At 42.7% G+C, this 24,196-nt stretch overlaps 1 protein-coding gene across 2 annotated transcripts in view; it reads right to left on the reverse strand.

The window, feature by feature from the left end:
• Window positions 1–2,399: 2,399 nt before the first annotated feature.
• The window catches only part of SLC25A17 (solute carrier family 25 member 17), a 55,393-nt gene continuing 33,596 nt past the window's right edge, over window positions 2,400–24,196 (reverse strand). The window contains exons 4-9 of one of the 2 annotated variants that reach the window (XM_074941672.1): window positions 19,980–20,131; window positions 18,797–18,913; window positions 17,279–17,424; window positions 7,946–8,041; window positions 5,495–5,572; window positions 2,400–4,760 (exon numbers count right to left, since the gene is read on the reverse strand). In XM_074941672.1, coding sequence (XP_074797773.1) covers window positions 4,725–4,760; window positions 5,495–5,572; window positions 7,946–8,041; window positions 17,279–17,424; window positions 18,797–18,913; window positions 19,980–20,131 — 625 coding nt within the window. In that variant the 3' untranslated portion in view covers window positions 2,400–4,724. Of the gene's footprint in view, window positions 4,761–5,489; window positions 5,573–7,945; window positions 8,042–17,278; window positions 17,425–18,796; window positions 18,914–19,979; window positions 20,132–24,196 lie in introns of both variants that reach the window. The other variant, XM_074941671.1, reaches the window with a different exon arrangement.

Raw genomic sequence — 24,196 nt, forward strand, 5'->3', positions numbered from 1 at the left:
CCTGCTTGCCTCTAGCAACGGTCCATAGGGTCCTCCAGGCTCCTTGGCACAGTATGCTCCCTGGGGTTCCGCTGGCCACAGGCCTCTGGTCTGGGTCTTGGGCTCTTCAGCTCCCGTAGGCAAGGGCTGTAACAGCTCCTGGGCTGGACCCCCTACCAAGTGTCCTTCCTCCTTAGCAGTCAGCCCAGACTGAGCTAGGCTGCTCCCTTTTATACTGCAGCAGCAGTCGGAGCATACCCAACAGAGTCGGGGGGGCGTGGCTTCTGCTGCTAATAGCGCTGACTTAACCCCTTCCGCTCCAGTGCAGGGCCAGTACACCCCGTCACAGTGGGGTTTATTCACACCCCTAAGTGGTAGCGTAGACACAGGCCCAGTTTAAAGTCATACTTGCCCCACATCCTTGCAGGACCATGTGAATTGAAAGTGCTATGCCAGTGGCCAATAGCTGAGTCATTCAAATTTGATGGCCCCAAATTGCAGTCTTGATGGTTCTCATTGATGGTCCTTCGGAAAGGTGCCAAACACCTTTCCAGGGCAGGGCAAGGCAAGGCAGCTGTCTGGAATGCAGCATAATTGGCTGCCCCTGGGCAAGTCAAAACTACCACAGCTTCTCTACCAATATTTCAAAAGAGATACAAACCAGATTTCACAATCTGATAGTCATATCCTTCTTTATCATTATCTCACCCCATCTCAGCATTGCATCCACTCTCCCTTTAGTTGAGGTGAATTGAATATAGCTCTCTCTAAAACCAGTCTGTGCTACTCTGGGTTGGTAATTTACTACAGTGCTGGAAGTGCTCCCTGCCATTATGTCTTTTCTACACTAGAAAAATTATTACCCATATTACAATTGTCCACAATGGCGCAGCTGCACTAGAGGGAGCAATGTTGTAAACACAAGTTTAGACAAAGCTCACCTGTTTTAGCAGCATCATGAAAACCTGCTCTGAGGCAATTGTGCACTAATGTGCTGCCCCACAATGCCCGACCCATACCCTCCTTCTCCTAACACTGGAAGCGAGTTTGCTGATACAGAATGCAGCAGAGCTGTTTTTACCAGTTTTCTGCTGGCAGAGTCCTGTTTAGCAAGGAGAGTCTTCCAGCAACAATCTTTGTCTATTTTAAGGTCACTTTGCACCACTTTTTGGCAGGCAAATAACCTTAACAGACCAAAGAATTCAGACCGTTAGGTTTATCCTGTATTGTCATTAAATAGTTACATCTTACATCATGAGAAAGAACTCTGAAGTATTTTTGCACTAGCCATTGGGTGCATTAAATAACATGTGATTAACTCATAAACCTTGATAGTTCCTTTTCTCATAACCATATTGCTCCACATGAAACCTTTAGCAGAAAAGGGAAAGTGATGTAGTAGCTTGTAACAATTTTGGGAGTGAGGTTCAAAATAGAACTCCCCTTGCTGTGCTGACCACTTGTTCAGAGTATACCCTATTTCAATAAAAATGCTTGTGAATGATAGTACAGTAACTCCTCACTTAACGTCCTAGTTATGTTCTTGAAAAATGCAACTTTAAACGAAACGATGTTAAGTGAATCCAATTTCCCCATAAGAATTAATGTAAATGGGGGGGGTGGGGTTAGGTTCCAGGGAAATTTTTTTTGCCAGACAAAAGACATTAGATACATATACAGTATAAGTTTTAAATAATTTTAAAACAAACAATTTAATACTGTACTCACCAATGATGACTGTGAAGCTTGGTTGAGGCAGGGGCGTAGTGGAGTAGGAGCGTGGGGGCTCGCCCCGTTCCGCCCGCCCACCCAAGGCTCCTGCTGGGGAGTGGGGCCAAGGTGCAGGGGCTTGCCCCGTTCTGCCTGCCTGGGGCTCCTGTCCTTTTCTGCCCGCCTGGCATTCCACCCAGGAAGCAGGGCCCGGGTGCCAGGCGGGTGGAACAAGGCAAGCCCCTGCACCCCGACCCGGTCCCTGGTAGGAGCACCGTGTGGCAGGAGCCAAACAACGTTATAAGGGAACATTTTAGGACTTTAAAGGAGTAAGTTCTCTAATAGGTCAGCGACCTAATAGCGAAACAATGTTAACTGGGAGGATATTAAGTGAGGAGTTACTGTAAAATAAAAATTAAGAAGAGAGGAACTCACAAGATGTGTAAGTAACATAAGCATCTCTCAGGGAATGTCTGCACTGCAGAACGAGTCCCATGACAGTGAGTCTCAGAGCCAGGGTTAACTGACCTGGGCTCATATGGCTCACACTACAGGGGCTAAAAATAGCAGTGTAGATGTTTGGGCTTGGGCTGGAGCCCAAGCTCAGAAACCCAGGAAGAGGGGTGGATCTCAGAGTCCAGGCTCCAGCCTGAGCCTGAAGATCTGCACTGCTATTTTTAGCATTTATCTGCAGAAGCATGTGTTGGGGTGAATATACAATGAAAAAGGTTCATCTGGTTTACTATAAATAGATCAGAGATACTAGCCTTTACTGCAGGAATCAGCAAGGAAGTAGAGTCGGATCAGCAACTGACTCTAGTTTCCTTCAAAAGGGAGAAATGAGACATGCTCCTGTGCTGGCAGCCGTCAAATGGAGCAAGCCATATTGCTATTGGGCAGGCTGAAGTACACCTTGCTCCTTTTCCCTTGCAGTATGTGCACCAGATTGAAGAGCTTGGTTTGTTTATTTGACTTACCTGTTAGGAAAATGAAAGCAGTGTCCTGCTCTTGTTAGGTATGTGTAAGAAGGAGTTATTGACTGGAGAGCACTATCTGGTTTTAATTTTATTACCTGGCCCACACTGCAACTTTCAGATAAGTGAATTCCAAAGCACTATACAAACTCCCTGCTATACAAATACTGAATATATGAATGTCTCTGTATACCACTAAAGTACAGCCAGTTCTGGGATGTGCCACAACAACAGTTTAGCAATGCACAGCAATACTACTCCATCATTTAATACAGGAAGTGAAGATAGCAGTTCTCAAACTCTAACCTGTGGATCACTAGTGGTCCGTTAAACACTAACAGGTGGTCTACAGCAAGTAACAGATCACACGGTGCTGGTTCTTCTCCTTGATTCCAGCAATTAAATTGCATTGAAAGAAGTTTAAAATATTAAATACCTCACTAATATCACCTGCCTATGTAAGCAATTGCAGTAATTATCAGAGGGATGTACTATAAATGCAAATTGGAGTGGAAGTGGTCCCTGCAATCACGAATGGAAGGAGAGGTAGTTCATGAGACAATCTTTATTAAGATGTTGTCCCACTGAAAAATTATCCACTTATAATTGAAGGGAGAATTTAACTAGGCAGATAGAATTATCCATGTCAGAATTTGGGCTGGATTTACTCTACTACTCTCACAAAGAGTGCTAGGCGTCAAGGCCTCAATTTTCACTCTCATCCATAAGATGGTAGACCAGCATTCCCCAACACTACAGGGATGGGATCAATAATGCCTCAAAAGAGTGCCATTTACTAAATGCTACTTCCTGCAGTACCTGACTTTTCCCCAGAGGTCTTTGCTATTCAGCTACTGACCCAGCATGATTTTACCTGGATTATGAGATCACATGTTAAAATGGTATTGCTGCAAGCATGGCAAAGGCTATAATGGGACTTAACAGAATTTCATGAACTAAGACTATACAATAATAAAAATAAGTAAGAAGAGCACGTGCAGTTACACTAGCTCGGACAACAATTACCTCATCTCATGCTTCATGGCACAAACTGACCACCTCCAGAGGCCAGGAAGAAAAACAACACTTACAATTAGTTGTGCTATAGAAGGGACTTACTCTCCTCTCTGCGGTACGTGGCATTGGTCCCTGTTTGAGGCACATTACTGGATTAAATGAACCAACAATTAGTTTCAGGAGGGAAGGAGCTGGAGTACCAGACTAGACAGAATACATGCCTGCTGCAGTATGGAAATCCCTATATTCAGTTACTGGCCAATCTAGTTCCAAGTTCACTGGCGTGGGGAGGGTGGTTCCGAGGGACAGCACACTCAGCCCTTGGAAATGAGCATTCTAGTTTCTCACAAGTCTCATCTTCTGATAGATATTTGGAATAACATCCAGTCATACTCCACCAGAAAAAAAATATCAGAAATTAAATGGAAACTATGCCAGAAACCCGGTTCTGCATGAACTATTTTAATGAACCAAATACCAGGTGAGATGAACACCTGACAGGGAGCTGCTGATAGCTAGTACAGGGAGGAGAATGGCTGAGGGCAAGTTGAAAAAAAAGGCAAATTAAGTGCAGTAAAAGTACTCCCTCCCCCTAAAAGAGCCAACCAAACCACTCCAGTAATTAACAAATCTTAATTTCAGGTGCTAAAATAATCTTTTCCATTTAATTTCTTAACACAATTGGGTTGCAAAATGTCAATACAGTGAACAAGCCACCACAAAGACAGCTGGCAGCAAATCCTACTGGACTTCACTCTAAACTTCTCCTCATGCAGCTTCTGAGACAGAGACAATAAGAATGGAAACTAATGGAGAAGGAGGTGACCTTAGAGAGAGAATTCTTTGCTACCCAGCCTTTCCTCAGATATTGGACCTCCCTCTCCAGACCCCCAGTTTATTTCCATGCTCATTGTGCTGCACAGATCACTTTCTCAGTGCTTCTGTGAATGCTTTAATCCCATGACTGTGAAGGTAGCAGCAGTCAGTTTTTCATAGACTAGGAACATGAGTGCAGCAGTGAGGACGGTCTGCAGGAGCTTTGCTTCAAGGCCTTTGTAGAGTCCCACCAATCCAAAACGCCTAAGAAGAAACAGGTTGGACAAATGTGAAGTTTTCTCTAAGCAAATTACAGCACTAATGAGAAATGCTGCCTGCACTGACAGTTCTGCATGCTGAAGCTCTTCCTCTATCCCTAGAAGAGGGACAAAACATGGAAAACTGAACAAGTTTCTCACACGCTCTACCCCACCAGAATACTTCATATTTTGTTGAGGAGAGTAAGTCAGTTTCCGTGGCATAGTCAACTTTTGGCCTCTATGCAGAGATTGTCAGCAAAGAAGCCAGTTACGATGCAAACACTTGCCTGTCAGACTTATTGGCCAACTAACTAACAGCCTTAGAGCAGCACTGACCTATTACTAATTAAAGTTAGAAGTTAAATTACAGACACAGAATCAGGATTCCTTATCCTAGTCCCAGTCTCCTCAGCTACTTAGATTTTAAACATATGGGCTCAATAGAGAAGGGTAAGCATTCTATGCAGGAAACTTAACTCTTTTCCAGAGGAGAGGCTAAGTTGCTATCTATAGAATCACCTCACTCTGAACAACATGCAGATATTTAATTTTAAAGTTGTTACTTGCTCTCCCATCCCTGTTTTGCAATAGTGGACAAGTGGAACTGGGTTACTAGTTCAAGTGGGTGAAAATAAATAATGGTCAGGCCCAGCAATATTAACTGCCAATATGTTAAAAGCCCATTCTTTTGTGGGAGTATATGCGTCATTAAGACAGGAACTAGAAAGCTCACCTTACTCTCTGTCGAAGAAGATAGAGAACATTCTTAAGACTGCCTAGTGTCCGGTTTTCAGGGTTCAATCTGTGACGTCCAAACTGAAAGGGAAAGGAAAAAAACAGTGTTAACAATTTATTGGGATTATTTCCTCCTAACCATAACCCTCACTGACAGACCAAGAACCCTAATGAACAGGTAAAATGCGGAGAGGCTACTAAATTCTAAGGTAACTTCTAGGATTGATTATCCTACATCTATTTTCATGTCTTCCAGCTTGTGCGATCAAAAGGTTGCAATCAGTGCAGAAGAGTGTGGCCAAAGCTTTTACTGACCTAGTTTATTTGATATCATACCTCCAGCATTAAAACATTGTTTGCTACATGTGAAATCTTATTGATTTTAAACTCCAGTTCCACTCCAATCATAAACACAGAAATACACAATGCTATTATGTTTCATTGACTCCCTGTAAAACAATTCTCATTTTCAAGATTATTTTTCTAATTACCAGTCCTGCAAAAATTAATCTGGGATCCGAAATTCAAGCCGAGTTCTTTCTGGTTTGTGCATCACTGAGTTAAAGATTCACTTTATGCAAAGCCATTAACTTCAGTGCAATTACACAGGTGTAAGCAAGGGCAGAATTTAGTGCTAGAACTGGAACCTCATTTACAACTGTACTGATGATTAAGGCTAAGATTTAATCACGGGTATTATTAGTAAAAGTCATGGACAGGTCACGGCTCATTACCTGTCCATGATTTATACCATAAATACCTCTGATTGAACCTTTCTTTCGGGGGGAGGGGGCACTGTGGGAGGACGGGAGCCCGGAACACCAGCTGCAGGGGGAGAGCCACAGGGGACCCCATGGCACCAGGTGCCAGGGGGAGGGAGCCCGGGGGGGCGGGGCTTACTGCTGCTCTGGCCACGGACGGGGAGTAGGGAGGGAGGGAAGAGAGGAGCCCCACTGCTCTGGCCGCCCCAGAATCACAACGGCTACTCCCGCTGCCCCGGGACTGCTGCTCAGGCGGTCCTCAGGGCCAGCTGCATCGGCCGCTGCTCGGGTGGTCCCTGGGGCCAGCTGCCCAGGCCATCGGTTGGTACGGCTGGCTGCAAAACCACTCCAGCAGTGGCTAGTGTAGCTGTCCCAAGGGCCGCCTGAGTGGCTCCAGGTCCAGCTGCTTGGGCGGTCCTAGAGTCAGCCACACCGGCTGCTGCAGAAGTCACAGAGGTCACAGGAAGTCACGGAATCCGTGACTTCCATTACCTCCGTGACAAACACAGAGTGTTATTGATGATCCATGCTCCATGCAAACATCCAACTAATTCTACCACACTTGGCTCTACAGTGCTAAGTACTTAGTATTAAAGTAAGCAGATATAACTTTGAATAGTTACTAAAAATTTTATCTCTATTATAATACTACACCAATGTCAACATGTATAGCTACCCAAGCTAAAATAAAGGTATTCATATTACATGCTGCAGGATGTACTGACTGCTTCCAAGGATCAGGACTGAGCGATTCCCTCACCACTCTAATTAGAGTACAGCACTGGGCAATTGGCTAGGTCAGGGGTGGCCGACCTGTGACTCAACTATGGGCCCTGCCCCCACTCCACCCCTTCCCACTCCCTCTCCTAAGCCTGCTAGGCCCTCGCTCCTCCCTCTCTTGAGCCTCCTGCACGTCACGAAACAGCTTATCAGGAGGTGCGGGGAAGGAGGGGGAAGCACTGATCGGCGAGGCTGCCGGTGGGTGGGAGGCGCTGGGAGCCGGGGGGAGGGCTGCTGATGTATTACTGTGGCTCTTTGGCAATATACACTGATAAATTCTGGCTCCTTCTCAGGCTCAGGTTGGCCACCCTTGAGCTAGGTGCATTATATGTGAATTCACTTTCCTCTGATGCGTCAAATATTGGCCACCGCTGAAAGCAAGTAGTGGTTTGACTAAATAAAGCAAACCTTATGTATATTATTTGCTTTTTTAGTTGACCTTCCATCACTTGTTCTTTAGTATTTAGTCTTTAAATTTTATTTTCTGTGTTTATGGAACCTATTTTCTATTTATATTCAGAATCCACATTTTCTGCAGCCTTTAAATCCACATTTTATGCAGCCTTTAAATCCACATTTTATGCAGCCTTTAAATTGTAAGGTGGCTCAAGAGTTTTTGTGGAAGACATTACATAAATGTGCTATATTGTAATTACTATTACCTGCTTATGAGACTTCCCTATCCCTACTGAAGTTCCGGCAGGCTCCTTTGGCAAGGCAACAAAAAAGTCTAGGCCCTTACAAATGGTAAGACCTGCCAATGACCTTCAACACAATCAGCAAGATAAAAGAAGTCCGTCTAGCAAGGACTCTTAAATAGAGAGGTCTTGGGTTGTACAGTAGTGGCCTCCAGAGGCAGAGCTGCCTTCGCCTGGAATTAGATGGCCCTATTTTCAGTAGAACTAATACTCACCCGCAAAATTGATTGTACTGTCTGCATGGGGTAGGTGATGGTGGTGGCAACTGCCTTAGCTACTGCACCAATGACGAATGCATCCAAAGAGGTAAGCTGTTCAACAGTGTAAGGAAAATATTACTTGCATGAAGAAACAGATCAGATGTTACAGTTTTATACCTATCACCATAACGTCTGAGTGCTTTCCACATAAAATCAATAGCAAAATCCCTAGTGGACTTCATGGAATTTCTGACACTTCTCCTGTTTCGGGGTCAAAACTATAAATAAATCTGCACAGTTAGAGAGAGGATTTACAACAACCTCTTGCATATCTCATTTCTCCTTTCATATAATTGCTATTACTGAAACCCAGTGGGAGGAGCCACATGACTGGAATGTTTTAAAGACACTGGATACACCCTATTTAGCAAAAAGAGTGGGTAGAAGGGGAGGGGGATGGCACTCTACATGAAAGATACCATTACGAGCTTTAAAGTTATGGACAATTGAGAGGAACAGGATCTGAACTGCTTATGGTTCAATGGTCTGATGAATCACAAGATGAGGTATTGGTGGAGGTCTGTTACAGGCCATTAAAGCAGATAAGGGAATAGGATGAGCAGATGCATAAACATCTATCTGTAATCCTCGAGTATTAGGGTTGGAAGAGACCTCAGGAGGTCATCTAGTCCAACCCCCTGCTCAAAGCAGGACCAACACCAACTAAATCATCCCAGCCAGAGCTTTGTCAAGCCAGGCCTTAATGTCTAGAAACACTGAGTTATGAAGGGTTATTTCCATCATGGAAACATATGTTAGAGGTCTCATGGTGCCATTAGTAAAGCATCCTTGAGTTCTAAAAATTATAGATGGTAACTTTCTAGCACCAAAAAAACAGTGCGTCAAACATATAGAATTACCTCAAGTTGGTTGCACTATTGGACTTCAGTCTAACCAATAAAGATGAACTGATCATTGAACTAAAAACTGATGGTTGCTCAGATGGAAGTGATCAAACACTAATTTCATTCGTTGTGTGCAAACAGAATGTAGTCCTGACCAGTAATATATATGTACTTGGTGCTTTAAAAATGAACAAATTCCCAGTGCCAAAAACAAACATGAGAAAAACTGAGTGGGAGGAAACATTTAAACATAAAAATAAAAGTGATAATGGAGAATTATTTAAGAATGCTTTTTTAAATGCCTAGGAAACCCACAAATCTCCAATCACATTGTGACAGTCTATACTTTGCTGGAGCGTTCTGTAATCCCCATATATCTCGTTTATATATAATTGTGATCTTGCATATAAAGCATGCCATGTATGGTATCAGGGGAAAGGTTATGATCTGCTGGAAGCCATTGTTCTATCTAAATATGTATATCATCAATGCATATAAAATTATAAGAATTGTGTTATATGGTTTTCACTAAAATATGCTGTGGGTTTGGGAAGCACCTAGATACTAGCTCAAAGGAGACAATGATAAGAAAAGAGGTAACCAACAGATGCTGAACAGATATCACCAGCCATTTTCCAGCAGAGGAGTTACAATTCAATGACAGGAGACACACCGGGGTATTGCTTCACCTTGTGACTCAGCAATGCTCACCAGACATGCCTGGACTTGTATTCTCCAAGTACATGGACTAAGGGTATAAAACAGAACACAGTGGCCACATGCTTTGCCTTTCTTCTGCCCACATCTATGCTGCAAGCAACAAAGAGACTCAGAAGACTGGACACTCCAACAGAGGAGACTGGCCCAGGTTTAAAGGACAAACCTGTATACTAAGACTGCAGTATCCAGGGGTCAGAAAAACTACTTAATCTAGATGTTGCCCAGTCTAATAGGGTTGAGAGTTTAGACTACGTGCTTATATTTTCTTTTCTTTGGGTAACTAACTCTGACTTTTTGCCTATCACTTAAAATCTATCTTTTGTAGTCAATAAATTGGTTTAACTGTTTATCTTTATCTGTGAGTTTGCCTGAAGTGTGTCGTAAATCTGCTCAGGTTTGCAAAGGCTAGTGTATATCCACTTTCCATTGACGAAGTGGGGAACCAATTAATAAATTTGCACTGCTCATTGTGAACAGTGCAAGACGGTATATTCCTGAGGTACAAAGCTGGGAGCTGGGGGGGCTCTGGCTGGTACCTTTCTTTGTGTGATTCATGAGTGGCTCTGGGAGCACTCATGCAATCTAGCTGGGTGTGGGGCTGCATATGCGGTTGTGCTGAGTGATAATGGTGCCTGGAGGCACTAGCAAAGCATTGCGAGAGACAGATCAGGCTGGAGAGTTAAGGGGGCACAGCAGTCCCACAGTCCCAGGCTGCACCGTGGGGATCCCATCACACACATAAGAAGGCTTCTTGTGTGAAAAGAAATCCTAGTAAAAAGAGTAAATGAAAGTATCAATTAAAATAAAAAAGAATACCTATAACAAATGGAAAAATGGGGAAGTGGATAGCAATGAGTATAAATCAGCAGTTAGGAAATGCAGATAGTTGACAAGGGAAAATAAAGGTAAAAAAAAAAATTATGGTCTGTAGGATTAAGGACAATAAGGAATTCTTTAAATTTTTCAGGAACAAAGAAAATCCTAACAATGGTATAGATCCAATAGTGCAGGGGTTCTCAAACTGGGGGTCGGGACCCCTGGGGGTCACGAGGTTATTACATGGGGGGTTGTGAGCTGTCAGCCTCTACCCCAAGCCCCGCTTTGCTCCCGCATTTATAATGGTGTTAAATACATTAAAAAGTGTTTTTAATTTATAAGGGGGGGTCGCACTCAGAGGCTTGCTGTGTGAAAGAGGTCACCAGTACAAAAGATTGAGAACCACTGCAATAATAGATAAGGATGGTAAAATTGTCAATAGTAATGCAGAAAAGGCAGAAGTAATCAATAAATATTTCTGTTCTGTATTTGGAATGAAGCAGGCTGATGTATTCATATCTTACAGAGATAAGGAAATACTTTCTATTCCATCAATATCTATGGAAAATTTTAAAGCGCAACTATTAAAGTTAAGCATTTTAAAACTGGAAGGACCAGATAATTTGTATCTAAGGGTATTAAAAGAATTGGACCAAGGACCACTGATGTTGGATCTGAACCACTGATGTTGATTTTTAACAAATCTTGGAATACTGGGGAAGCTCCAGAGAACTGGGAAAAAAGGAAATGTTCTGCCAATATTTAAAAAAGAGTAAATGTGATGACCCAGGTATAGGCTGGATAGTCTGACATCACTCCCAGGCAAAAGGTGGGAAGGTTGATATGGGATACGATCTGTAGATAATTTAAAAAAGGAAGCACAGTGAATGCCAATCAACAGGGTTTTATGGAAAATAGGTCTTGTCAAACAAACTTGGTATTGTTTTTTGATGAGCTTACAAGTTTGGTTGATAAAAGATAATTGTGTTGACATAATATACTTGGACTTCTGTAAGGCACTGATTTAGTCCTGGATGACATTCTGATAAAAAATTAGCTCTATACAAAAATCAATGTAGCCTATATTAAATGAATTAAATAGGTCATAAAAAGTAATTGCAAATGGGGAATCATCCTCCTCGGGGGATTTCTAGTGGGGCCTTGGGGGAATCTGTTCTTGGTTCAATGCTATTCAGTATCTCTGTCAATGATCTGGAAGGAAATATAAAACCAATGCTGGTAAAATTTGCAGATGACACAAAATCGGTGTAGTAGTAAATAATGATGGAAATAGGTGAGTCATGCAGTTGAGTCTGGATTGCTTAGTAAGATAGGCTCATGTGAACAACATGCATTTGGCTATATTAAAATGCAAGGTTGCAGTGTTGTAGCCATGTTGGTCCCAAAATATGAAATAGACAAGGTTGGTGAGATATTATCTTTTTTTGGACCAACCTCTGTTGGTGAAACAGACAAGTTTTTGGGCTTCACATTTGATGTACCAGCAACAACTACGTTGGTGAAACCATACAATCACTATGCTGTTGAATGAACTCACATAAAAAAATGATAACAGCCAAAAAAAACCTATCACCTATGGGCGAACATTTTTCACAGAGTGATCACTCTGTACCTAACCTATCAGTTCTTGTTCTCAAAGGAAACCTGCACAACACCTTCAAAAGACAAGCACAGGAATTTAAATTCATAACTCTGCTAGACAGTAAAACTCATGGTTTCAGCAGAGTCTAATTTTATGGTTCATTACAACAATTTGTAATCTACAACCATTTGTAATCTACTAACTCTCCTCTGTTCTATGACTGCAGAGGTGTTAATTGCCCACTTCATTTTAAATGGTTTCTTGCAACATGTGTTAACCTCTTACACTTCATCTGTCCCATCTTGTATTTATCTATGACACGATAATCTTTTCCAGACCTGAAGAAGATCTCTGGAAAGCTTAAACATTTGTCTCTTTCACCAACAGAACTTAATCCAATAAAAAATATTATCCCACCCACCTTGTCAGTCCTAAAATGCAAGGACAGATATCTAAGAATGACAAATGTAGGTTGCACTTACAAGATGCGAGACAGTATCCTAGAATGCAGTGACAGTGAAAAGGGCTTAAATGTAATTGTAGATAACCAAATGAACATGAGCTCCCAGTGCAATGTTGTCACTAAGAGGGCAAATACGATCCTTGGATGCATAAGTAGGGGAACAGCAAGTAGGAGTAGAAAGGTGACATCATATACAGCATTGGTGAGACCATTCCTGGAATACTCTGTCCACTTCTGGTGTCCACACTTCAAAAAGGATGTTAAAAAATTGAAAAGGGTTCAGAAAAAAGCTACAAGAATGATTTGAAGTCTAGAATATATGCCTCATAGAAAGATTTAAGAAGCTCGATATATTTAATTTATCCAAGAGAAGGGTATGACAGATATGGCAATTTCCAGTGATATCCTGGACAAACCATACTGAAAAAAGCTAAACCTTATTAAATTAAGTTTAAATATCTTATGAGTTCATTGTATTAAAAATACAAATGTTTATGTAATGTTGTGGAATTTGTACTAACATCTCTAAAGGGAGAGACATGACTAATGTAAACGTTAGAAATTGTTATGAGCATCAAAAGTCTCTTTTACACAAGTGTCAGATAAGTGAACTTTTAAAATTAAGTGGGTTTCCCAGGAAAGTTCTGGGAAAGGTGAACACATAAGAACATAAGAATGACCATGGTAAGTCAGACTAATGATCCATCTACCCCAGTATCCTCTCTTAGTGGACAGTGCCAGATGCTTCTGGCAAGTTGGAGGTTTAGGGACACCTGGAGCATGGGGTATATTTATATTTATATATATTATATTTTTGGTGTTCAAAACATCCCATGGCAAGCAATTCCACAGATTGACTGTGCTTTGTGTGAAAAAGTACAGTACTTCCTTTTGTTTGTTTTAAACCTGCTGCCTATTAATTTAATTGGGTGACCCCCTATGTTCTTGTGTCATGTGAAGAGGTAGATAACACTTCCCTACTTACTTTCTCTACACCCTTCATGATTTTATAGACCTCTATCATGTCCTTTCCTAGTCCTCTCTTTTCCAAGCTGAAAAGTCACACTCTTTAATCTCTCCTCATATGGAAGCTGTTCCATACCCTTAATCATTTTTGTTGCCTGTTTCTATACTTTTTCCAATTCTAATATACCTTTTTGAGATGGGATGAAAACTACACACAGTATTCGAAGTGTGGGTGTACCATGGATTTATACAGTGGCATTATGATATTTTCTGTTTTATTATCTATCCCTTTCCTAACAGTTCCTAACATTGTTAGCTTTTTTTGACCACTGCTGCGTACTGAGCGGATGTTTCCAAAGAACTATCCACAATGACACTGAGATCTCTTTCAGGAGTGATAACAGCTAATATAGACCCCATCATTTTGTAGGTACAGTTGGGAGTATGTTTTCCAATGTGCATTACTTTGCACTTAACACTGAATTTCATCTGCCATTTTGTCATTTAGTCAAGTGAGATCCCTTTGTAAGTCATCACAGTCAGTTTTGGACTTAAGTACCTTGAGTAATTTCATAGTTTGCAAATTTTGCCACTTCACTGTTTACCCCTTTTTCCAGATCATTTATGGATGTTTAACAGCAAAGGTCTCAGTACAGATCCTTTGGGGACTGTAGTCCGTTGGGCGGAATGGCCCCTCACCATTCGGGTCTGTGGGTGGCCAATCCACCTCACTATGTCTCTGGGAGGTTGCCTGGAGTGGGGATCAGCGGGGCAATGGGAGACCTCAGTGCAGGTCTGTGATCAGGGCCGAATGACAAACACAGTTACAGAGCCCAGTTCCTGGTCAGGGCAGGGTAACAAAGAGTCTGAGAGCTTAGGCCTGCACTCAGGCTGAGCTGCAAAACAGTCGAGCCTCCTAACTCTAGAGGAGGGCAAACAAGCGCAGGCTTCTTGCCTAAGAGAGGGGGAGACTGCCACCCACGGATTGGAGTGGCAGGGGGGACACAGACCCACCCACTCCACTGCGTTCTGGCCCAGGGCCCTAGCAGTGGCAGAGCGGTCTGCCACTGGGTCAGCAGAGATCCTGACCGCAATACGCTGACTCACTCACTGGCAGTGTTGCAGCCAGACAGGAGTCGGCTACCCCTGGGCCACTTCCTAACTCCCCCTCAGGGCGCACCTGGCTCTGTAGAGGGTCATCCAGGAAGAGGGCCTCTGTCAGGGCTTGGAGCTCCTCTCTGTTCAGGTCTGAAAATGGTCCTGGCTAGTCCTCAGCTTCTTCGGGGTCTGTGGCAGCCTCCCAGCTCGGGAGCTCACAGGAGGCATCTGGCTCCTCCAGCAGCTGGGCCGCAACTGAGTTCTCCGGCCTGCCTTTTGTACTTCTAGTCCTGCCCTCTGAACTTCCGGTGGGAGGGTTGAGCATGGCATGGCTCCGCCCACCAGGATTCAAAGTGATGGCCCCCTCCTCCTCCGGGTCTGAGGGCAGCCAATCCCCCTCACTACAGGGACCCTGGTAGTTACTCCTCTCTGCTGTAAAAACTGACCATTTCTTCCTACCCTTTGTTTCCTGTCTTTTAACCAGTACTGAACCATGAGAGGACCTTCCCTCTTGGCCCATGACTGCTTACTTTGCTTAAGAGCCTTTGGTGTGGGACCCTGTGAAAGACTTTCTGAAAGTCCAAGTACACTATATCAACTGGATCACCTTTGTCCACATGCTTGCTGACTCCCTCAAAGAATTCTCACAGATTGGTGAGACATGATTTTTCCCTTTACAAAAGCCATGTTGACTATTCCGCAACATATCATGTTCATATATGTGTCTTGACAATTCTGTTTTTTACTGTAGTTTCAACCAATTTGCTAGATACTGAAGTTAGTCTTACTGGCCTGTAATTGCCAGAATAATCTCGAGCCTTTTTTAAAAAATAGGCATTACATTACCTACCCTCCAGTGATCTGGTACACAGGCTGATTTAAGCAATAGGTTACATACCAGAGTTCGTAGTTCTGCAATTTCACATTTGAGTTCTTTCAGAACTTTTAGGTGAATACCATCTGGTGTTGGTGGCTTATTACTATTTATTAATTTTTTCCGAAACCACCTCTACTGACACCTCAATATGGGACAGTTTCCTCAAATCTGTCACCTAAAAAGAATGGCTCAGGTGTGTGGATCTCCCCCACATCCTCTGCAGTGAAGACCTATGCAAAGATTCATTTAGTTTCTCCACAATGGCCTTCTCTTCCTTGAGTGCTCCTTTAGCACGTCATCTGAAAGTCCCCAACTATGGGACGGTTTCCCTCCGCTCTAGCCTGAAGCTCTCCTTATCTGAGACTTTCATCCTCCATCATCCAGCACAGAGGCTGTCAAACTGGAGTGAGACCGCTCTACTGTGTCCCTGAAAGTCTCCTCTATGTACCTCTCTGTCTCCCTTAGCTCCTCAAGTTCAGTCACTTCGGCCTTAAGAGTCTGATATATATATATATAGTGTGTGTGTGCGTGTGTATATGTATATATACACACACACAATTTGTTTGCCTATATACACACGCAAGGGTTATGCAAGAACTCATCCTTTTGAAGTTTCACCATGAGGAAGGACCATTATCTGCTGATTATCTGTTACTTGAGGACAATATCGGAGGTCCAAACTGTATAAAGGAATGATTCACAGATTCATGGGGATTCTTGTTCTGAACTAACAGCTGTTATGAACATGTCACCACAGAAAACCCCTTGGTGAGATATGAAGGCCTGATCACTTGCCAGAGCCCATGTTGGAATTGAGGTTCTCTCTGGTAAGCTTATTAGCATATGTATGTTCTTCTATTGTTTTTAATTTGTTTTCTCTATAATGCTTTCACCTTAAGAATAAATGTGCTTGCTTAGGAGAAGCTGTGTGGTACACTATGACTTTGGGCAATTCTGCTGCTTATAGCCTCTGGCGAGAAAGCAAAGCAGGCCTGCTTAGGCAGTCTGACTTGCTGGGAAACTCAAACTGTAGGCAGGGAACCGTGCGGCCTGGAAAATCCCTGGTCAGGAGGGAGAGAGACATGGGTCTCCACCCAAAAGAGGTGATGGCTGGGGAACCGGGATCCTAATAGAGGGTGCCCTTCATGGCCCACAGAGGGGGAATACAGGTGCAGTTGCCCTGAACTGTGACACAAAGTAAGACGTGACTTGATTATGGTCTACAAGTACCCACATAGGGAAAAGATTTCTGATAACAGACAGAATTTAAATCTAGCAGAGGAAGGCATACTAAGATCAATAGTTGGAAGCTAAAGCAAGACAAATTCAGACTAGAAATAAGAATTAATTTAATTTTTTTTTTAAACTGAGGGGAATGAATCACTGGAACAACTTCCTTAGGGATGCAGTTGATTCTCCATCATTTGAAATCAGGAATGAAGCTCTCTCTAAAAGATAAACTATAATTCAAACAGAAGTTATGGGCTTCATCAAGAAGCTAGCAGTTGAGGTTGTATGGTCTGTGCTATGCAGGAGGTCACACTAGATCAGGGTTTCTCAAACTTCATTGCACCCTGACCCCCTTCTGACAACAAAAATTACTACACGACCCCGGGAAGGGGGACTGAAGCCCAAGCCCCATCACCCCAGGCTGGGGGGCCAAAGCAAAAGCCCAAGCCCTGCCATCCTGGGGGGCGCCGAAGCTTGAGGGCTTCAGCCCTCGGGGATGGGGCTCAGATTTTGGCTTTAGACCCGAGCCCCAGCAAGTCTAACGCCAGCACTGGCAACCCCATTAAAACAGGGTCATGACCCACTCTGAGGTCCCAACCCACAGTTGGAGAATCGCTGCACTAGATAATCATAACAGTTTCCTCTGATCTCAAAAATCTATTACTCTCACCTGCAGTCGTGTCTTCAAAAGCTTTCGTTTAAACCCTTCATAGAACATGAACTGTATGGCAGGATTGAAGACCAGCAGCAAGGAGGGGAAAGTACCATTCCACAAAGCCAAGATTCCTTCATCCCGTATTATGTGATGAAAGGCATCTGATGTGGAAAGTGGAGAGAAGCAACAGGAATTCTTAACATACAGAGTGACATTTTGATTGCAAAGGGTATGATTAATTCTACATTTTTAATATCATCGTCCATCCCCTGCAGGGTCATCTCAGCAGCCTGGTCCCACTGCTCCCTGTGATACACTTCTTCTTTTGCCTTTTAAACTAATGAACAAATTCAGGGACAATGATGGACAGAGTGGGGGGCAGAAGTGTTTCTTGGTCAAACTGGCACTAGTCATACAGCTTATATTTAACTCCTTGTGTAGATGTTCCCCTTTTACAGAGGCCCAATGTCACCATGAGATTCTTCTAGCTAAAATGGCTCTCTTCAGAGCTTTATTTGGTTATGTTTCATTTTAACAACAGGCAGCATAGCTGATCATAAAGTTAACCTCCCTCTGCCTCTGTTCCATTTAACTGGAAGCTGCCTTAGAATGTCATCTCCCAGTCACCACCTGCTAACACTAAAATCAAGAGGCTGAATTGGAACTTGAACGTCTTTGGTTTTCATTTTAAACATGAGACATTTTTCACTTACAAAAATAAGGTACATAGCACCAAAATTAATTCCCTATGTTTCAAACAGTTCAAGTTTGAAATTTCTGTAATAAAGAATTGTGTTTAGAGAAGCTGGCTACCACAAAGTTTAAATATTTGACTTCTTCCCCCACTCAAAAGCATGGATCAGGGCAATAAAATAAATATACAAGATCTTCATGGAGAGGCTATTGCTAGTCAGTCAGCAGCACTGGGTCACGGTCATAAGGTCACTCTCTGGAGTTCTCAGGCAGCAAGAAAAAAAAAAAGGAATCATGGGATGTATATTCTACCTCCAACAAAAAAATATTTACTATACAGGAGCTATACAGGAATAGAGCACTGAGGCATATTTAAAAAAATGGAGACAGTTTGGAGGACTGGATAGCTCAGGAGATTAATGATGGTAAATAAAGTCTTATATTTCTAGACTGACAGTTCAAACTTTAGTCCAGTTCAGTGATGACTGGAAGCCACAGTTACCTCATTGGCTATTCAATAACCTACATGAAATCAGTTTGTGGGCCTAGCAGAATAAGCATCCACACCCCTAATAGCTACAACCAGAACCGGCAAAAGTTGGCTCCCTTGTCAGTTTCTACAAAAACATTCAAGAACTGAATGGGTCAGGAAGACTGCACAACCCTCCTCCCTTAGGTGGGCCCCTTTTCAGGATCAAAGATGGGCACTGTGCACACATACAGGAAGGGTGGGAGACCTGTGCTACCGTGAATAAGGGACTTTGGTCTTCAGAGCCATCAATCCAATATCTTTCACAAACATGAAATTCACTGAGAAAAATGACTGCAGCAGGTGCTTACCTACAATGCCTTTGTAGTTGGTTGGTACAATATCTTCATTTCTAAACTTTGCTCCCTGCAGTTTCAGTCGTGTGTTCACTACCCAGAGTGGAGTGGTCAAGAGTACGTTCACGACACCTAATACAAAAGCACCCCACAAGGAGAAGAAAATAAATCTTAACAAAAGTAAAACACAAAAAATGGGTGTTTTTCTACACTTTTTCCTTGTTTAATTTCAATGTACAAAATAACTCAGTAGTAATTCACATAGTATAGAAAACTACATAGCAGGAATTTAAAAAAAGCCCAACACACAGCAAAGATAACTACACAACTTCTAACTAAAATTATTTCTGTAGTTTCTCCAATGAGGCCACAGAAGCCAAAACAACGGGTTTTTCAACAACTAATTAAAGGTTTCTTTGTCTTAGAATTTGCTTGACCAGTCTTCAGTGGGGTTACTTCAGGGATTAATTTGGCCCAACATGTTGAAAAGTATATCTATTAGTTACCATCCAGCTAGACTCAGTTATAAGAGAAGCCATGTTGTTTACAGCTTTGGGAATTTTTAGAAACCAGACAAGTTTTGTTAAAACTCTTCCAATCTAGTTTTGTTGCCTGCAAAGGAAGGCGGGATGGGTGGGAAACAGACCTCTCCCCCGTTAGATATCTGCTGGAAGTTCTACTCCACATGATTCAATGATGGTGGTAAAAGCTACTGATTCAACACCTAGTTAAAGAAGATTTAGTCATTCAAAATATTGCAAAGTTGCAAAAATCTTTAACAAAGAAGCCTAATATCAGTAGGAAATCTACTCCCACTTTGATCTGTCCTGGAAGATAATGACATTTAGGTACCATGGTAATGGGTACATTACATAGAGAAAATGGCTCAATATCAGATACTTTTTTTGTCTGAGCGTTCAACAGAAATCATTTTATAAGTGTGTGTGTACATATACACCCACACCCCCAGAGAATGTGGGGTGGTAGAAGATCTAGAGTAAATATGCATGACAAATAAAGAGAGCCATAATATGAAGCAGTTCTCTATAAGATACAAAATACAAAACACCCAGCCAGCATGACCTCCAAAGGGCTTCATAAAGCAAGGAGGTCATTATGTAATTCGGTTAAAAATCGGAGTTTCACAGAATCTCATGTTATGACATACTATGTCATCATGCCTTATAGGTTCCATTACCTGCAACAAACCCCAGGACCAAATCTTTTCCTGTGGTAGAATGTTGGCCTTTGACCCAGAGAGCTCTGAGACTGTTAAACGTATAAAAATAGACAAAATTGGAGCAGCAGAGGCTGGAGATAACAGGGAACCACCCTCGATACGGTGCCAGGCTGAGGAGAAAAAACAGCAGGCAAAGTAAGGGTCAGAAAACTACCATCATAAATTGAAAGCATCTGGGATCTGACCCAAAGCCCTCTGAAGTCAATGTGAATTTTTCCATTGGTTTCAACAGACTTTAGATCAGACCTCCAAAGAGTAAAAAAGCACTGGAAGCCATTGGTTAAACAGATACACAGAGAACAGAGTTGTGGACCCAAGAAGGAGTTATACACTGTCTTTCATCCACAAGGATCCCAAAGTGTTTTGCAGATCCATCAATATAGGAATTTTTTATATGCTACTGAAATACTGTACCTTTGGGATAGAAAACAACATCTACTCTTTGCCAGGGACAGCAAACACAATTTTTAAAAATTGCATTTATTTATTTTTCTTTTCTTTGTGTGTGGGGGTGGGGGTGGGGGGGGAAGATTCACACAGCTGGCACTACATATATTACCATTATATTGAGACTATTTCCAACCAGTAACAATCACACTGACTCAATATAATTCTTAACTCTATTACTGGTTAAAATAAAGCACTCAATTCTTTCCTTATACTGATAACACTCATGAGTAACTCCACTGAAATAAGTGGAGTTACAAATGCTGGTATAAGTTAAAAGAGAAACAGACTCAGAAAATCTATAGTCAGTGTATCTTCAAATTGTACGTATCAACATTCCCCCATTTCATTGGGAAAGTATGAAGAGTTAAGTTTCTAAAGTTACAGGCTTCCATGATTAACTGTCAGTAGTACAAAAAGAAAAGGAGTACTTGTGGCACCTTAGAGACTAACCAATTTATTTGAGCATAAGCTTTCGTGAGCTACAGCTCACTTCTGTAGCTCACGAAAGCTCATGCTCAAATAAATTGGTTAGTCTCTAAGGTGCCACAAGTACTCCTTTTCTTTTTACGAATACAGACTAACACGGCTGCTACTCTGAAACCTGTCAGTAGTACAGTTACTGGTGGGAAGAAAGAGAAGATGGAGAAGGAAAAACCAACTCTTGCATGTTTCTGGTCCCTTTTATCTCAGGAAAAATATATATACACCTTATATGAACCATATACTCTATTTAAAAACAAAATAAACCCGCAAAGTGTTCCTAAAAATCAGAGATACTTCCGATGATCTGATTACAAATATTTTTCCAGCAGAAACCTCCCGAAGTGCAAAACAGCAAACATCAAAAATAAGAAAAATCAGTTTATTTTAGTGGCTCAAGTTACCAGTACCCTCAATGCAAACCTGTCCTGGTGATAAGAGTAAATCCAAGTTACTGTCCTGAATTTTATCCAGGTGTTGAACTTGTCTCATCAAGTTCACAACAGGAAGATGAACTAGACCACACCAGCAGAAAACTGCTTTCAACATCACTTGAGAAAAGTGGGAATGAGAGGAAACAGACAAAGCAGTTTTTGACAAGTTAAGAACAGTGTTTTCCTGGTGCAGACAAGGGCCTAAGAAGAAAACCTGTGTTAACGAAACCGGTTTTAAAAAAAACAAATTCCACTACCACAAATATTTGTATAGCGTGAAAGGAGCCTTTGCCAACTGAAACCCATACTATGCTTGGGATCTTGCACCTTTTATTGTTTTTCCAGTTGTCCCACCCATTTCTCCAAAACTAGGTTAGCTTTATCTAGAGCTCTTAAGTGTCTTGAGGGAAATCAATAAGTTTCCCATTGCCAGGAAAAAAACGGTTATGTACCTGTTTGGCAACTGTTGTTCTTCAATATGTGGGAGATTTTTCCCATTAGGGCAGTGCACGTGCCCTCCACATGCTTGTGATGTCAGCTAAAGGTATAATGGGTGACCCACCCCAAGTTCCTTCACACCAGCAGCCCATATTTTTGACTCTGATGAAGGGGGAAAGGAGGGTGGGTCATGGAATGGACACATGCAACCTAACTCGAAGAAAAAGTTACCAAACAGGTATATCATTTTTTTTCTTCAAGTGTTTGAACATGTCCATTCCAGGTGACTGACAAACAGTATGAGATCAAGGAGGGTATCGGAGTCTAGCTGAACAAGGACTGCAACACAACTCTCACAAATCTAGCATCATCTTTTGAGGCTTGGGAGACAGCATAATGACTGGTGAAGATATGAACAGATGACTTAGTTGCAGCCTTGCAAATGTCATTGATGGCTAAGAAAGCAGCTGATGCTGCTTGCAGTGTGCTGAAACACTCTCAGGTGTTGAAACCTTAGTGATATCATAGCACAGTAGAATGTAGGAAGAAATCCAGGAGGAAATTCTCAGAGGAGAAATGAGTTGACCCTTCGTCTGTCAGCAAAGGAGATGAATAATCTAAACTGCTTAGTGCTGTCCAGATAACAAGCTAATGCCCTGTGGATGTCCAAAGTATGGAGTTTTTCCTCATCTTTATGAGAGTGAGGCTTTGGAAAAAAAGTTGGTAAGTATATAGACTGATTTAGGTGAAAATCTGACACCACTTTAGTTAGAAATGTAGATATAAGCAGACCTTATCTTCATAGAATACCATATGGGAGATGGAGGATCAGCAACTAAAGCCTGAAATTCTGTTATGCTACTAGCCAAAGTAATAGCCACCAGGAACACTACCTTCATTGAGAGATGAGAAAAAGAGCAACTAGTCATAGGCTTAAAGGGGGGGTGGGTCCCATTAAAGCTGACAAAACCAATTTTAGATCCTATGATGGTGTGGGATCTCTTACAGATGGGAAGAGCCTGTGCAACCCTTTCAAGAATCTAAGCCCTGGTCTACACTAGGACTTTAGGTCGAATTTAGCAGCATTAAATCGATGTAAACCTGCACCCGTCCACACGATGAAGCCCTTTATTTCGACTTAAAGGGCTCTTAAAATCGATTTCCTTACTCCACCCCTGACAAGTGGATTAGCGCTTAAATCGGCCTTGCCAGGTCGAATTTGGGGTACTGTGGACACAATTCGACGGTATTGGCCTCCGGGAGCTATCCCAGAGTGCTCCATTTTGACCGCTCTGGACAGCACTCTGAACTCAGATGCACTGGCCAGGTAGACAGGAAAAGAACCGCGAACTTTTGAATCTCATTTCCTGTTTGGCCAGCGTGGCAAGCTGCAGGTGACCATGCAGAGCTCATCAGCAGAGGTGACCATGATGGAGTCCCAGAATCGCAAAAGAGCTCCAGCATGGACCGAACGGGAGGTACGGGATCTGATCGCTGTATGGGGAGAGGAATCCGTGCTATCAGAACTCCGTTCCAGTTTTCAAAATGCCAAAACCTTTGTCAAAATCTCCCAGGGCATGAAGGACAGAGGCCATAACAGGGACCCGAAGCAGTGCCGCGTGAAACTGAAGGAGCTGAGGCAAGCCTACCAGAAAACCAGAGAGGTGAACGGCTGCTCCGGGTCAGAGCCCCAAACATGCCGCTTCTATGATGAGCTGCATGCCATTTTAGGGGGTTCAGCCACCACTACCCCAGCCATGTTGTTTGACTCCTTCAATGGAGATGGAGGCAATACGGAAGCAGGTTTTGGGACGAAGAAGATGATGATGATGATGAGGTTGTAGATAGCTCACAGCAAGCAAGCGGAGAAACCGGTTTTCCCGACAGCCAGGAACTGTTTCTCACCCTGGACCTGGAGCCAGTACCCCCCGAACCCACCCAAGGCTGCCTCCTGGACCCAGCAGGCGGAGAAGGGACCTCTGGTGAGTGTACCTTTTAAAATACTATACATGGTTTAAAAGCAAGCATGTGAAAGGATTAATTTGCCCTGGCATTCGCAGCTCTCCTGGATATACTCCCAAAGCCTTTGCAAAAGGTTTCTGGGGAGGGCAGACTTATTGCGTCCTTCATGGTAGGACACTTTACCACTCCAGGCCAGTAACACGTACTCGGGAATCATTGTACAACAAAGCATTGCAGTGTATGTTTGCTGGCGTTCAAACAACATCCGTTCTTTATCTCTCTGTGTTATCCTCAGGAGAGTGAGATATAATCCATGGTCACCTGGTTGAAATAGGGTGCTTTTCTTCAGGGGACACTCAGAGGAGCCCATTCCTGCTGGGCTGTTTGCCTGCGGCTGAACAGAAATGTTCC

This window comes from Natator depressus, chromosome 1, assembly GCF_965152275.1.
Source record: "Natator depressus isolate rNatDep1 chromosome 1, rNatDep2.hap1, whole genome shotgun sequence".
NCBI classification, from domain to species: Eukaryota; Metazoa; Chordata; order Testudines; family Cheloniidae; genus Natator; species Natator depressus.